Genomic DNA, 12,027 nt, shown 5'->3' on the forward strand with positions numbered 1-12,027 from the left:
GGGTGGGTGAGGGGTATTGAGGAGGGCACCTTTTGGGATGAGCACTGGGTGTTGTATGGAAACCAATTTGACAATAAATTTCATATATTGAAAAAAAAAAAAAGAATTGCTCTCCACACAACCCAGATGCTTTTTTTAATGTTATACTACAGCTGTCACTGAAGGCATTCATCTATTTCACGAGTCTGCTCTTCAAAAGAGTCAAACAAACCCACATTCCTGGGGGCCTCCCGTATCAAAGAGCCATTTTCTCATTAAACTGGGCATGAGCTCAACTTTTGAGTGGTTCTCTCTTCGCTTTGCAGATACCTCCCCAGGTACAAAGAGGGAACCCTAAGGGTCTAAATTTTATTTACGGGGTGAAAGCAGGGAGGGATCTGATATTGCACTGCTAGGTGATTGCATTATTTCTTGGTGGGTTTTTTGCATTCATGTTGTTTCCTCTCTTGCTAAGGGGATTCCCCGAGTCAAGTTCATCTGAAGAAGAGGAAAACCTGGATGACTATGAGTGAGTTTTGAAAGTCTTCTGTATTCCTCTAAAACTAACATAGATGTTTCTATTCTATTCTTCCCCAAAGGCGTTAAAGCAGATGGCTGGGACTTGCTCAGGAGGCTGTATTTACAAGGGTAAACTCATGTGAGGTTCTGGGCCATTTATCTGGATGACAGGTGATAATGAGCTAGATTGTTACTAAGGGAAATACTTTTCCTCAATCTGGATCATCTAACCTAGCTATACATATTCATTGGATTTATCGTATAGCTGGAGTTCCCTTCATTTCACTTTGTCTTCATAGATACAAGATATGACATTTAGACAGAGAAACAGTGCACTATTGAACATTGTACCTGGGGCACCTGGGTGGCTCAGTTGTATAAGCATCTGACTTCAGCTCATGTCATGATCTCCGGTTCATGGGTTTGAGCCCTGTGTCAGGCTCTGTGCTGACAGCTCAGAGCCTGGAGCCTGTTTCAGATTCTGTGTCTCCCCCTCTTTCTGCCCCTCCCCTGCTCATGCTCTCTCTTTCTGAAAAATAAACATTAAAAAAAATATTGCACCTGGACATCAGGCACAAACCAGACTCTTCTGGGCAAATACAAATGTGTGATCACCCCAACTATACTGAGACAGGTTGGCCTGAGGGGCCATTAGGATCCTTTCCAACATCTAAGACTGAATCCTTCTACAAATAGGGACAAATAAGTCCCCTGAGCTTTATTTTAAAATTGGCATTAAGGAGAGGCAGGAGTGATAGGACATACTGCGTCTCTTAGACACCTACTACCCAATGGCGGCTAAGTTGCTCGAACACCAGGATTATACTGTTTTTAGTTCTGTCTTTGTATGAGTGCTGTCACTGATGTATTGCCTCTAGGTACAGTGAGAGGTTTTATGAAGTACATGACACTGTTTCGACTCTTTGTCTTACCTCCAACCCAGCCTGGCCCTAGCCATCCGTGCCACGTTAAGGAAGACAGGCTGTATGCCTTAAACCTCCACAGCATGGCCTTTTTACCACCTTCTGGCTCCCCTTTATCTCCACCTTCTTCCCCAACATCCACCCTCAGGAAAGCCTCTGATGGAACAATTCAAACTAAGTGAGAAACACCAGCACAAAAATTATCCAAAGATGGGAATGCAAGCTGGTGCAGCCACTCTGGAAAACAGTAGGGAGGTTCCTCAAAAAATTAAAAATAGAACTACCCTACGACCCAGCAATGGCACTACTAGGCATGTATCCATGGGATACAGGGGTGCTGTTTTGAAGGGACACATGCACCCCTATGTTTCTAGCAGCACTATCAGCAATAGCCAAAGTATGGAAAGAGCCCAAATGTCCATTGATGGCTGAATGGGTAAAGAAGATGGGGTATATATACACAATGGAATATTACTCGGTGATCAAAAAGAATGAAACCTTGCCATTTGCAACTATGTGGATGGAACTGGAGGGTATTATGCTAAGTGAAATTAGTCAGAGAAAGACAAAAATCTTAGGACTTCACTCATATGAGGACTTTAAGAGACAAAACAGATGAACATAAGGGAAGGGAAACAAAAATAATATAAAAACAGGAAGGGGGACAAAACAGAAGAGACTCATGGAGAACAAACTGAGGGTTACTAGAGGGGGTGTGGGAGGGGGGATGGGCTAAACGGGTAAGGGGCATTAAGGAATCTACTCCTGAAATCATTGTTGCACTATATGCTAACTAATTTGGATGTAAATTTAAAAAATTAAATAAAAAAAAAAAGACACCCGGGGGCCCCTGGCTTTCTTAGTCAGTTGAAAAACAAACAAACAACAACAAAAAAAATATCCAAAGATAATAGCACTTTGACAGATGACAACCAAAGGGAATGACCTTCTAACTGTGGGTTTTAGTCGTTAGCATTTCGATGAATTGGAAGTCTTCCTTTGCTTTGGAAAGTCCTGATCTGACCATAAAGACAGTCTCTATCTGCATCATATCTAAATTCAAATGGTGCATGAGAGGTGTGCATTGGGGAATCCATCAGGAAAGACCTGCCCTCTTCAAAGTCAAAGACACACCGCAGGGAAATCAGATCCAGAGGGCTGTGTGAGCTGGGGCTCAGCCCCTTGCACTGTGCTTGGTGCCCCCAGCTTCTCCCTCTATCAGTGGCCCTGAAGCATTTGTTTTGTGGCCAGAACTTCATGAGCAATTCTATTCTGTTCTACTGAAGGCTGAGTCACCAAGGTTTAGATGGAATGTCACACCTCAGGGCAAGGCCTAAGCCTCTGCTGCTCTGACACTGACACACTGAAATCTTTTTTAAAAACAGAGTCAGACCCCAGCAAAATGACGACACAGGCAGAGTGTACATGCGTGTATGGGGGGGAGGGGCTTATTCACAATCTTACCTTGCTTCTCCAGGCTTCCCTCCTTATTCCTGACCATCTCTGTCTTCTATCTCCCATGGGGATGTATCCTCAATCATGTTCCCTGAGGAGTCTCTTGGTTAGCTATGATTAGCTTAAAATATTAAGTAATAAAATGATTGGTTAATATCTCAAGTTTTAATTATATAGTATCTATAAAGGTAGAATTAGAAGAGCCTTGTTTTTTAGAAGAGACTTTTAAACTTCTCAAATTCAACCCTCGTCCTAATCTTACAAATGGGTAATTCCAAGGTCAAAAAAGGCTAAGTGGCTTGTCCAAAGCCGTACAACTACTTATTAGGAAGTTATGTCTAGAACCCAGAACTCCAAGCTGGCTGATGGCTCTTGCCACTTCATTAGCCTGCCCACCAGCTGACACTTCCATCCCCCGCCCCCCACAGCACACCCTCACCCTCAGGCATTTCTTCCCTCCTCGGGTGTTATCTTCTAGCCAGAGGGTCCTTGTGAGCCCCAAACCCATGCCCCCTCCCACCTCACACCCTGGTCGCTTCCCTAGTATGACATTTTTGCCAAGGCCAAAAGACTACAGACATCATTGATCCCACGTGAGAAACAACTCTGTGGACTGTTGAGCTCTCCACACAAAGTAAGACGTGATGCTCTTGGCTAACTCAGTGAAACAGGCAGTATTTAAAGATTACACCCAGCTATCCCACATCATCTTTTTCTCGGGTGGCTCTAACTCTTACTGTCTTAATATAACCACAGGGGCTTATGTATTGCTATCCTGCAAATAAAAAAGATTTGTGAGAAAAGCATTTGCTTTGAAAGTGGATGCTATAAAGGGTGCCTCTATCAGATAATTACAAGAAAAATATAGGGTTGAGGGGCTGCCTGCATGGCTCAGTTGATTAAGCATCTGACTCTTCGTTTCAGCCCAGATCATGACCTCACGGTTCCCGGGATCGAGCCCCATGTTGGGCTCTGCACTGACAGCGCAGAGCCTGCTTGGGATTCTCTGTCTCCTCTCTCTCTGCCCCTCCTCCGCTCACTTGCGTGCTCTCTCTCTCTCTCTCTCTCTTGCTCTCAAAATAAATAAATATTTTTAAAAATGTAAAAGAAAAACATACAGTTCAAAGACAGGAACTTTCATCTTTGGCAACCCCAGCTTTCCCAGTGGGATATTCTTCATTGGTCTAATCTCTGGCTCTCGCTCAAAACAGCGAAACACAGAACTTAGGGACCAGCTAGGAGGCCAACGGTTCGTCAGCGCCAGCCCGTGTGAAAATACAGACATGTGGGCCCCACCCTACAAGTATCGTTAAGTGGTGGAGACTCCGGAATCTGTATTTTTGAAAAGCTCCTCAGGTGATTCTCTGGAGCACTCACGTTGGGAAGTCCCCGAGGGTGGCCGACACCTCCTTTGACCCGCCAGAAGGTGGGGTCATCAGCGATGCAGTCAAAAACCACTGACTCTCAAATACGCAATTCTTTCTCGTTGCAGCTGGTTTGCAGGTAACATCTCCAGGTCACAGTCTGAGCAGTTACTGAGACAAAAGGTAAACAGTCGAGTTTTTACAGTATCCTCTCAGACTCTCGCCCGCTGGGCCCGGGGCGGGCGGGGGCCGGGAACGCGCTTCTCATAGAAAGCGGGGGGCTAACCATACAGTCACGTCATCACGGGGTCCGCCCCCTGGGGTACCGGGCCCTTACCATTTAGCCGCTTCCTCTGCTTCCAGTATCGGTGGTTTGAAACCAGATTGGCCATTTCTCAGCCTTCTGTGAGGCCCGCAGTCCTGAGGCAGGTCTGGCTTGGGGCCGCTCAGCTACCCGCATGTAGCCGGTGGATGGACGGGGAGGGGGCAGTCAACGGGGTGCCACAGTCCTGCTCCGCGTGGCTAACGTGGGCTTCCTCACAGCGTGGTGGTGGTGACCTCAAGGAAGTGGCAGGAGAGGAGGGCCCCGTAGTTCACCACAAGCACTTGCTGAGTTTGTGCTTTGGGCACGCTTGCGAATGCCCTGCTAGCCAGAGCAGGTCACGTGGCCCGGCCCCAGCCTCCCTGCGGGAGGGGCTACACAGGGCCACAGTCGGGGGCATGATTTATTGGGGGGCCATCTCTGCAACCGTCTGGCCCAACGCCGACCCTGCTCATTAGCACCTAAACCAGAGTACAACAGATGTAATAGGGAATAAATCTCCCTGGTTTTGTTACTCAAGGCATGAAACCACCAGGAGCAAACTCTTGCCCTGCAAAAATGACGCCTTGATACAGTTCAACCTAATAAAGCACACCAGTGATGTCTCTGAGGGGGACTAGCGAGAACGTGGTGGCCTCACCGCCTAACTCGGGATCCCGTCACATTCACAGGCTATTATCTGTTCTTTCTGAATCCGGATCTGCTTAGAATTAGCACAAGTCATAAAGAAAGACCAGTGGAGCATGGGGCTTTAACAAACGATTTGTTCTGCATCTCTGGTTTTCTAATACCTTCTAAGGGCATGATACGGTGATATGTGGTTTTAAATTTTATTTCTGAAAGACTGAAATGTCAGGCTGTGATGGAGAAAACTGGGGCACCTGGGTGGCTCAGGCAGTTAACCGTCCGACTTCGGCTCAGGGCATGATCTCGCAGTCCACGAGTTCAAGCCCCGCGTCGGGCTCTGTGCTGCCAGCTCGGAGCCTGGAGCCTGCTTCAGATTCTGTCTCCTTCTCTCTCTGCCCCTCCCCTGCTCGCACTCTGTCTTTCTCTCCCTCTCTCTCTCTCTCTCTCTCTCAAAAATAAATAAACATTAAAAAAAGAGAGAGAGAGAAAATTACCAGTGGGGGTTAGAAACTAAGAGGAGAGGGAGAGTCAGAGCACACAGGGTAGGTCTCAGAGCTGAGCGAGAGGACGAAAGGTCAGCTGTGGGGCCCCTCTGCGCCAGCTGTTGGATGACCTGTACCGTCAGTGACCTTTAACATGGACCTAAAAGATCGATCTTCCTACCACCTATAGTTTTCAAGAATAACAAAAATGTTCTCTGTTCCTTCCACACTTTGCTTCCTTTGCAGGGAAAAGAAGGCGCATTTATGGTTAGAAATTCCCGCCAGGTGGGAATGTACACAGTGTCCTTATTTAGCAAGGCTATGAAGTAAGTATGACAGGGATTTCTTTCTTTTATCTTTTGTGTATGTCCTTTGAATACGCTGGCCATTTAGTCACGTTTTGGGATGAGACACCGCCTTTAAACCCTGGAGTTTTGGATCAAAGTATTTCTATTGAATGCGACCATTTGTCATTGCCTGTCCCCCCACCCCCCCACCCCCACTTTGAGAGGTTGTTCTCTAGAACAACGCCAGTCAACGCTTGGTAAAGGAATCTTGGGTTACTCCCCTCGACTTGGCCCTAAGCCTAAAGAGAGAAAAACAGCAATGGAGCCTGTGAACACTCTCGGCCCTAGCCACCTGCTGACCTGAGACACCGACCCCAGCGTCTGGTCTTCAGTAAGTCTTCCCAGTGGGGGGCAAAGCTGGCAGAAAGTTGAATCGGTGTATCTGTGTTCCCGGGACAGTTTCCTTCTGGGGTGCTGTCCTCTTTGCATGGTTACGAGTTCTGCTTTGAAGCCGCACCTCGGGGGCCAACTCCTGACTCCATCATGTCAAGGCTGTATGACACCGAGCAAGTTTCTTAACCTCCGTGCCTCAGCTTCCCTGTTTGAAAAGGGAAAAATAACACTGACTATTAAGTTCTCTGGATGAAGGGAGTTAATTCGCGTATTGGAGCACAACAGTGCCTGGCACAGAGTAAGCACTTAATAAACGAGTGGCAGTTACCATCACAGTTGTTGTTCTCGTGAAGGAGCATATAAGGCACCCACAGTCACCGCCACCCACATCGGGATCCCCTGCCAGAGATTCACAGGCCACTTTCCCATCGGCTGCTAGCTCTTTTGTTCCTTCTAATCATCCTGTGAGGCACCGGGGAAAGCTGGTTTTGTGCCATTTTACAGATGAGAGGTCTGAGGTTCCAAGAGCACTCATGAAGACGCACCACAAAATTAATACGTGACCCACTTGAAGTCAGGCCTTCGACAGCAGAGTTCGTGTTCTTTTGACTATACGCCTGTGTCTACATTGAGAACCCCAGCGTTCGGAGATAAGAATCTGGCCGAATCTAGATTAGGATCGCCTGAAAAACTATTCCTAATAAAAACATTTCTTTTGATGGTTGGATCGCATCACCCTTTCCCTTGGGGCTGTCTCCACATACCGTACCTACCCTTGGTACCTACATGGGGTTTTGTGGGTAATAGCTAAGTGATTAAGAGGTAATTTTATTTTGATACATTTTTTTATGGAGTATGCATCTCCAAATTGAGAGGCCAGAATGTACCCTAAGCAGTCACACAGCATTCTCCAATGCAGGAGGCCATCCCGGGTCCATCTCATGGAGGAAGCTGCACACCTAAAGGCTGGCCAAAGCCAGCCCAGTAGGAACTGGGAAAAGATTTGGTTCACTGAGTATTAAGAGCTCTTGACCCGCCAGCCCTGCAGTTTCAGCCGAACTTCACATCAGGAGTCCTCCTAGTCAAGATCCTGGACCCCAGATTTATTTCTGAAGGTGGCCAGGTAGAAAATACAGCAGACAGATGAGGACTCAAATGGAAATAATCCAAATTAGTGAATATGGAAGCCTTCATTTACGAAACATCATAAATGGGCTTGAATATTCGAATTTCATGCTGAGACCAAGAGCAAAGTGGCCATTTGCAACAACAAACCACCGTTTTTCCTTTTTACGGGTGCAATTTTGACTAGGCTGGCACTACAGCAACAACAATTTATCAGCAGTTTCTTATGAACCAAGCATAGTGCAAATTGCCTTATATATAATCTTTATAACAACCAATCTTTATAACAACCAGATGAGGTATCTAGCGAACAGGAGAACTGGACGAAAAGCCCAACTCTTGACTGCTAGGCCATACTCTAAAACCTAAGACAGACATATTATTCCCGATTAGCCTAAATCAGCGTGCCTCAACTCACCACTGTGTTCCAAAGGTAGAGTAAAAGGAAAAACATGTTTTATGTGGCAAAGGTACAAGTTCATATGAGGAAGTAAAGGCACCCCCACCATTTCATCTTGCATGTTCCATTCCCAAAGAGCCTCCCGCCCAGGCCTGGGTGAGAGCACCCTCAGCCTAATCACCCTTGTCTCCCACGTTTTAATCTTCATTATTATCCTCAAAGAGAATTGGTGTTCAGAATAATGATCCTGAAACCCTGCAGGGCTCTCAATCATCAAAGGAAGCTTCCAGTCTTAGACTTCCTAAGGGAGGAACAGTGCCGAAAGTTGGAATTTTATAGTACACGGATTCTCTATGGCACAAAAGATACACTGAGTTGAGAGAGGAGCTCTCTTGCATAATTACCGATTGTCATGGATGGCTCTAGAAAACCAAGAGATGTCAAGACCGAGACTTCCCCTCTGACTTCCCTCTCCAAAATTTGTGAATGCCATCTGAAGTAATTATTTAACCATGATTTAATCAAGCTTCAATTGAGAATGAAAAACATTCTAACATTCTTTCTTCCTTACCAGTGATAAAAAAGGAACTGTCAAGCATTACCATGTGCACACAAATGCTGAGAACAAATTGTACCTGGCAGAAAACTACTGTTTTGATTCCATTCCAAAGCTTATTCACTATCATCAACACAATTCAGCAGGTAATTTATTTCAGTTGTTCTTTTATGGGTCCTTGTTGATAAAGATCAATTTTCTTGGGTACTATGGATCCTCCTAACATTCTTAATCATATCGGGAACCGTGAAAAGTAGGAACAAAAATGCTCTCAAGCCATATACCTGCTGTGATTTTTAGCCTATGTTTCCTGGAATATCACATCATACACTCTAAAATGCCAGAAAAATGAAGTTGTGTGAGTTGAGTGACTGAGAAGTAGAGATCCTTGGGGCGCCTGGGTGGCTCAGTTGGTTAAGTATCTGATGCTTGATCTCTGCTCAGGTAAGAATCTCATGGTTCATGAGATTGGGCTCTGTGCTGACAGTGTAGAGGCTGCTTGGGATTCTGTGTCTCCCTTTTTCTTTGCCCCTCCTCTGCTTGCGCTCTCTCTCTCTCTCTCTCTCTCTCTCTCTCAGAAATGAATAACATTAAAAAAAAATGTAGTTAGAGATTCTCTTTACAAAAATATTTGCAGTCTTGTTCTGCTTATAGTAATAAGTTGATTACAAACTTCAAACATTATAAAAATATTTACATTGGAGCGAGAACCTCCATGGACAAGTTGTTGTCTATTCAGACAGAATTTTTTTCTATGCTGATACTAACACTTATCATTTATTATAAAATTTTTTTAATGTTTATTTTTGAGAGAGAGACAGAGTGCAAGCAGGGGAGAGGCAGAAAGACAGGGAGACACAGAATCTGAAGCAGGCTCCGGACTCTGAGTTGTCAGCACAGAGCCTGATGAGGGGCTCAAACTCACAAACCGTGAGACCATGACCTGAGCCGAAGTCGGATGTTTAACCAACTGAGCCACCCAGGTGCCCCTATTATTTATTACATATATAAATAAATTATATATGTATATGTATACACATTACATTTTACAAAGGTGAGATCATTCCACACAAACTACTTTTCAGTTTGCTTTCTTTTTTAAAAAAAATTTTTAATGTTTCAATTTTATTTTTGAGAGAGAGTGTGCACAAGCATGAGTGGAGGAGGGGCAGAGAGAGAGGGAGGCACAGAATCCAAAGCAGACTCCAGGCTCTGAGCTGTCAGCACAGAGCCTGACACGGAGCTTGAACCCACGAACCATGAGATCATGACCTGAGCTGAAGGTGGACACCTAACCAACTGAACCACCCAGGCAAAAAAAAAAATGTTTGTTTGTTTTGGTTTTTTTTTTTTTTGAGAGAGAGAGAGAGAGAGAGAGAGAGAGGGAGAGACAATGAGCAGAGGAGGGGAGAAAGAGAGAGAGAGACACAGAATCCAAAGCAGGCCCCAGGCTCTGAGCTGTCAGCACAGAGCCTGACGTGGGGCTGGAACTCACAAACTGTGAGATCATGACCTGAGCCGAAGTCAGATGCTTAACTGACTGAGCCACCCAGGCACCCCAATCAGTTGCTTTCTTTACTCTACATGTCTTAGTGGTCTTTCCATCCACATACATATAGCTCACTTTGTTCTATTTAACCACTCATAGGATTCTATTGTAGAAATCACTCCATAATTTATTCACCTAAACCTATGTTAATACATACAGTATTTTCACCTTATAATTGGTGGTTTCAATGCACAGTCCTGTACACATAGCTCTGTGTATCTGTATTAGTGTTTCTGTAGCCAAATTCCCTAGAAGTGAGATGTCTAAGATAATGGTTAAGAACATTCAAAATTTAGACACTTTCCAATGCTTTTCAGAGATGTACACTTCCACCAACCGTAATTTCCTTCATCCTTGCCAACACTGGGTACTATTACTTTTTAGATTTTGGCTAATCGACCAGCGAGTATATGTATAGAAATCCCTTCTAGTGGCAGTGTTAACTCACCCTGAGGGGTAATCGTTTCACAGTATATACACATGTCAGATCATCATGTTGCATACCTTAAAGTTATGTATGCCGACAACATCTCAATAAGCTTAGCGAAAAAGAAACTAAAAACAAAGGAAGTCTCCTCTAACTGTCTTTTCTCGACTAGTGCCACTTATGGGCAGTGACTGGATGTACTTCCAACAGTGAGTAAAAATAAACTGTGGGCTCAGCGTCAAATGTGTGCAAGTCTGACTAGATTACATGCGTGTAGGTGACCTAGCCTTACTCCTGGCTTTGATTTTGGCTCTTGTATTTTTCCTTTGTCCCAGTTTCCTCGACTGTATGTTTAACCTCTAACACCTAGAAAGTACCCTTTGGAAAAGGTATTGTATGAACAGACATCTCCAAGTAGAACGATTTCACTCCAGAAGATGCACAAGAAACTCCACAGGGTATAGAAAGAAAACATTAAAATGTTTCTTTAGATATTTCTAAGAATCTCATTCTCTTAAGTTTTCTATCGTGAGTGTATTTTGTGAATCACATCATGTGTCAACACAGCAGCCATTGTATGTACATATTTTGCAGGAGTGTGCTCATCTTTTTGCCGATTAAAGGTTTGGGACTTAAAACATTCAGAGACCACACACACATATAAAAAGTAAATAAATATGTAGAAAAAGGAAGGAGAGGAAAAGGACATCTGTGACAGCTCCCAGGACTTGGAAAATATCACACGTTTAAGCAAGAAACATTTTTTTGAATGAGTTCTTTCAAAACACTATAAATACTGTGATTATTTTAACCCAGCTTTATCATTGCTTGATGTAAGCAATTAAAATGATTTGACCATTTAATGCAACTTAGTAATAGGTTCCATTTTTAAAAATCAAGTGGTTTGCTTTTTATTTTGTGCCCTTCTGTACTGTTTGGAGTTTGTAAACCAAATACACATGCCACGTGTACAGGTATTTAAATATAGGACTATAAAAAGCAGAGTAAAAATGGGAAATTTTTTTAAATGGAAGATCCCATCAAGGAACCAACTCTATGGGATTTTTAAAAATTACCTAAAGTTGTTTTACTCTTTTAATTTTTGCTTTTACATTGAGCTACTTAGTCGAGTCAAGCAAATCAATCCAATGCAGGATGAATACAGTCAGAATGGATCCTCCCTCTCCATCATGACATCCTGAACTCCGTGCTTTTCCAGCTACTCTGGAGAGAGCACAAGCAGAGGTGTGAACTGGTGTGAGCTGGTGTGATGTGATGTGATGTGATGTGATGATACGGTGCTGATTCCATTGCAGGCATGATCACAAGACTCCGCCACCCTGTGTCGACCAAGGCCAACAAGGTTCCCATCTCCGTGTCCTTGGGAAGTGGTATGGACACACACTTGAGCTCTTAAACTCCATTTCCTACAATTTCTGGTTAAAAAAGTATATATGTATTTCCAAAAAAGAAAAGAAGGAAGGCCAGAAGGAGGTCTGTGTTCAGGTTGTGCCAGGGAGGGCTTCAGTTCTAATATGTTTGACCATTTTCCAGAAAAAAAAAAAAAAAACAAAAACCCCACAACTTTTCTGTACTCTGAAACTAACTCTGTAATCTCC

The 12,027-nt window shown here is 44.2% G+C and overlaps 1 protein-coding gene across 3 annotated transcripts in view; it reads left to right on the top strand.

Moving 5' to 3' along the window:
- BMX (BMX non-receptor tyrosine kinase) overlaps positions 1-12,027 on the top strand; it is a 48,882-nt gene that overhangs the window by 19,979 nt on the left and 16,876 nt on the right. For 2 of the 3 annotated variants that reach the window (XM_040468245.1, XM_040468246.1), the window contains exons 9-13: positions 455-508; positions 4,369-4,423; positions 5,918-5,997; positions 8,451-8,578; positions 11,725-11,799. In XM_040468245.1, the coding sequence (XP_040324179.1) occupies positions 455-508; positions 4,369-4,423; positions 5,918-5,997; positions 8,451-8,578; positions 11,725-11,799 (392 nt within the window). The remainder of the gene's footprint in view (positions 1-454; positions 509-4,368; positions 4,424-5,917; positions 5,998-8,450; positions 8,579-11,724; positions 11,800-12,027) is intronic. The other variant, XM_040468247.1, reaches the window with a different exon arrangement.

The sequence above is a fragment of the Herpailurus yagouaroundi genome, unplaced genomic scaffold (genome assembly GCF_014898765.1).
Source record: "Herpailurus yagouaroundi ecotype Mexico unplaced genomic scaffold, PumYag 67690, whole genome shotgun sequence".
Lineage (NCBI taxonomy): Eukaryota > Metazoa > Chordata > Mammalia > Carnivora > Felidae > Herpailurus > Herpailurus yagouaroundi.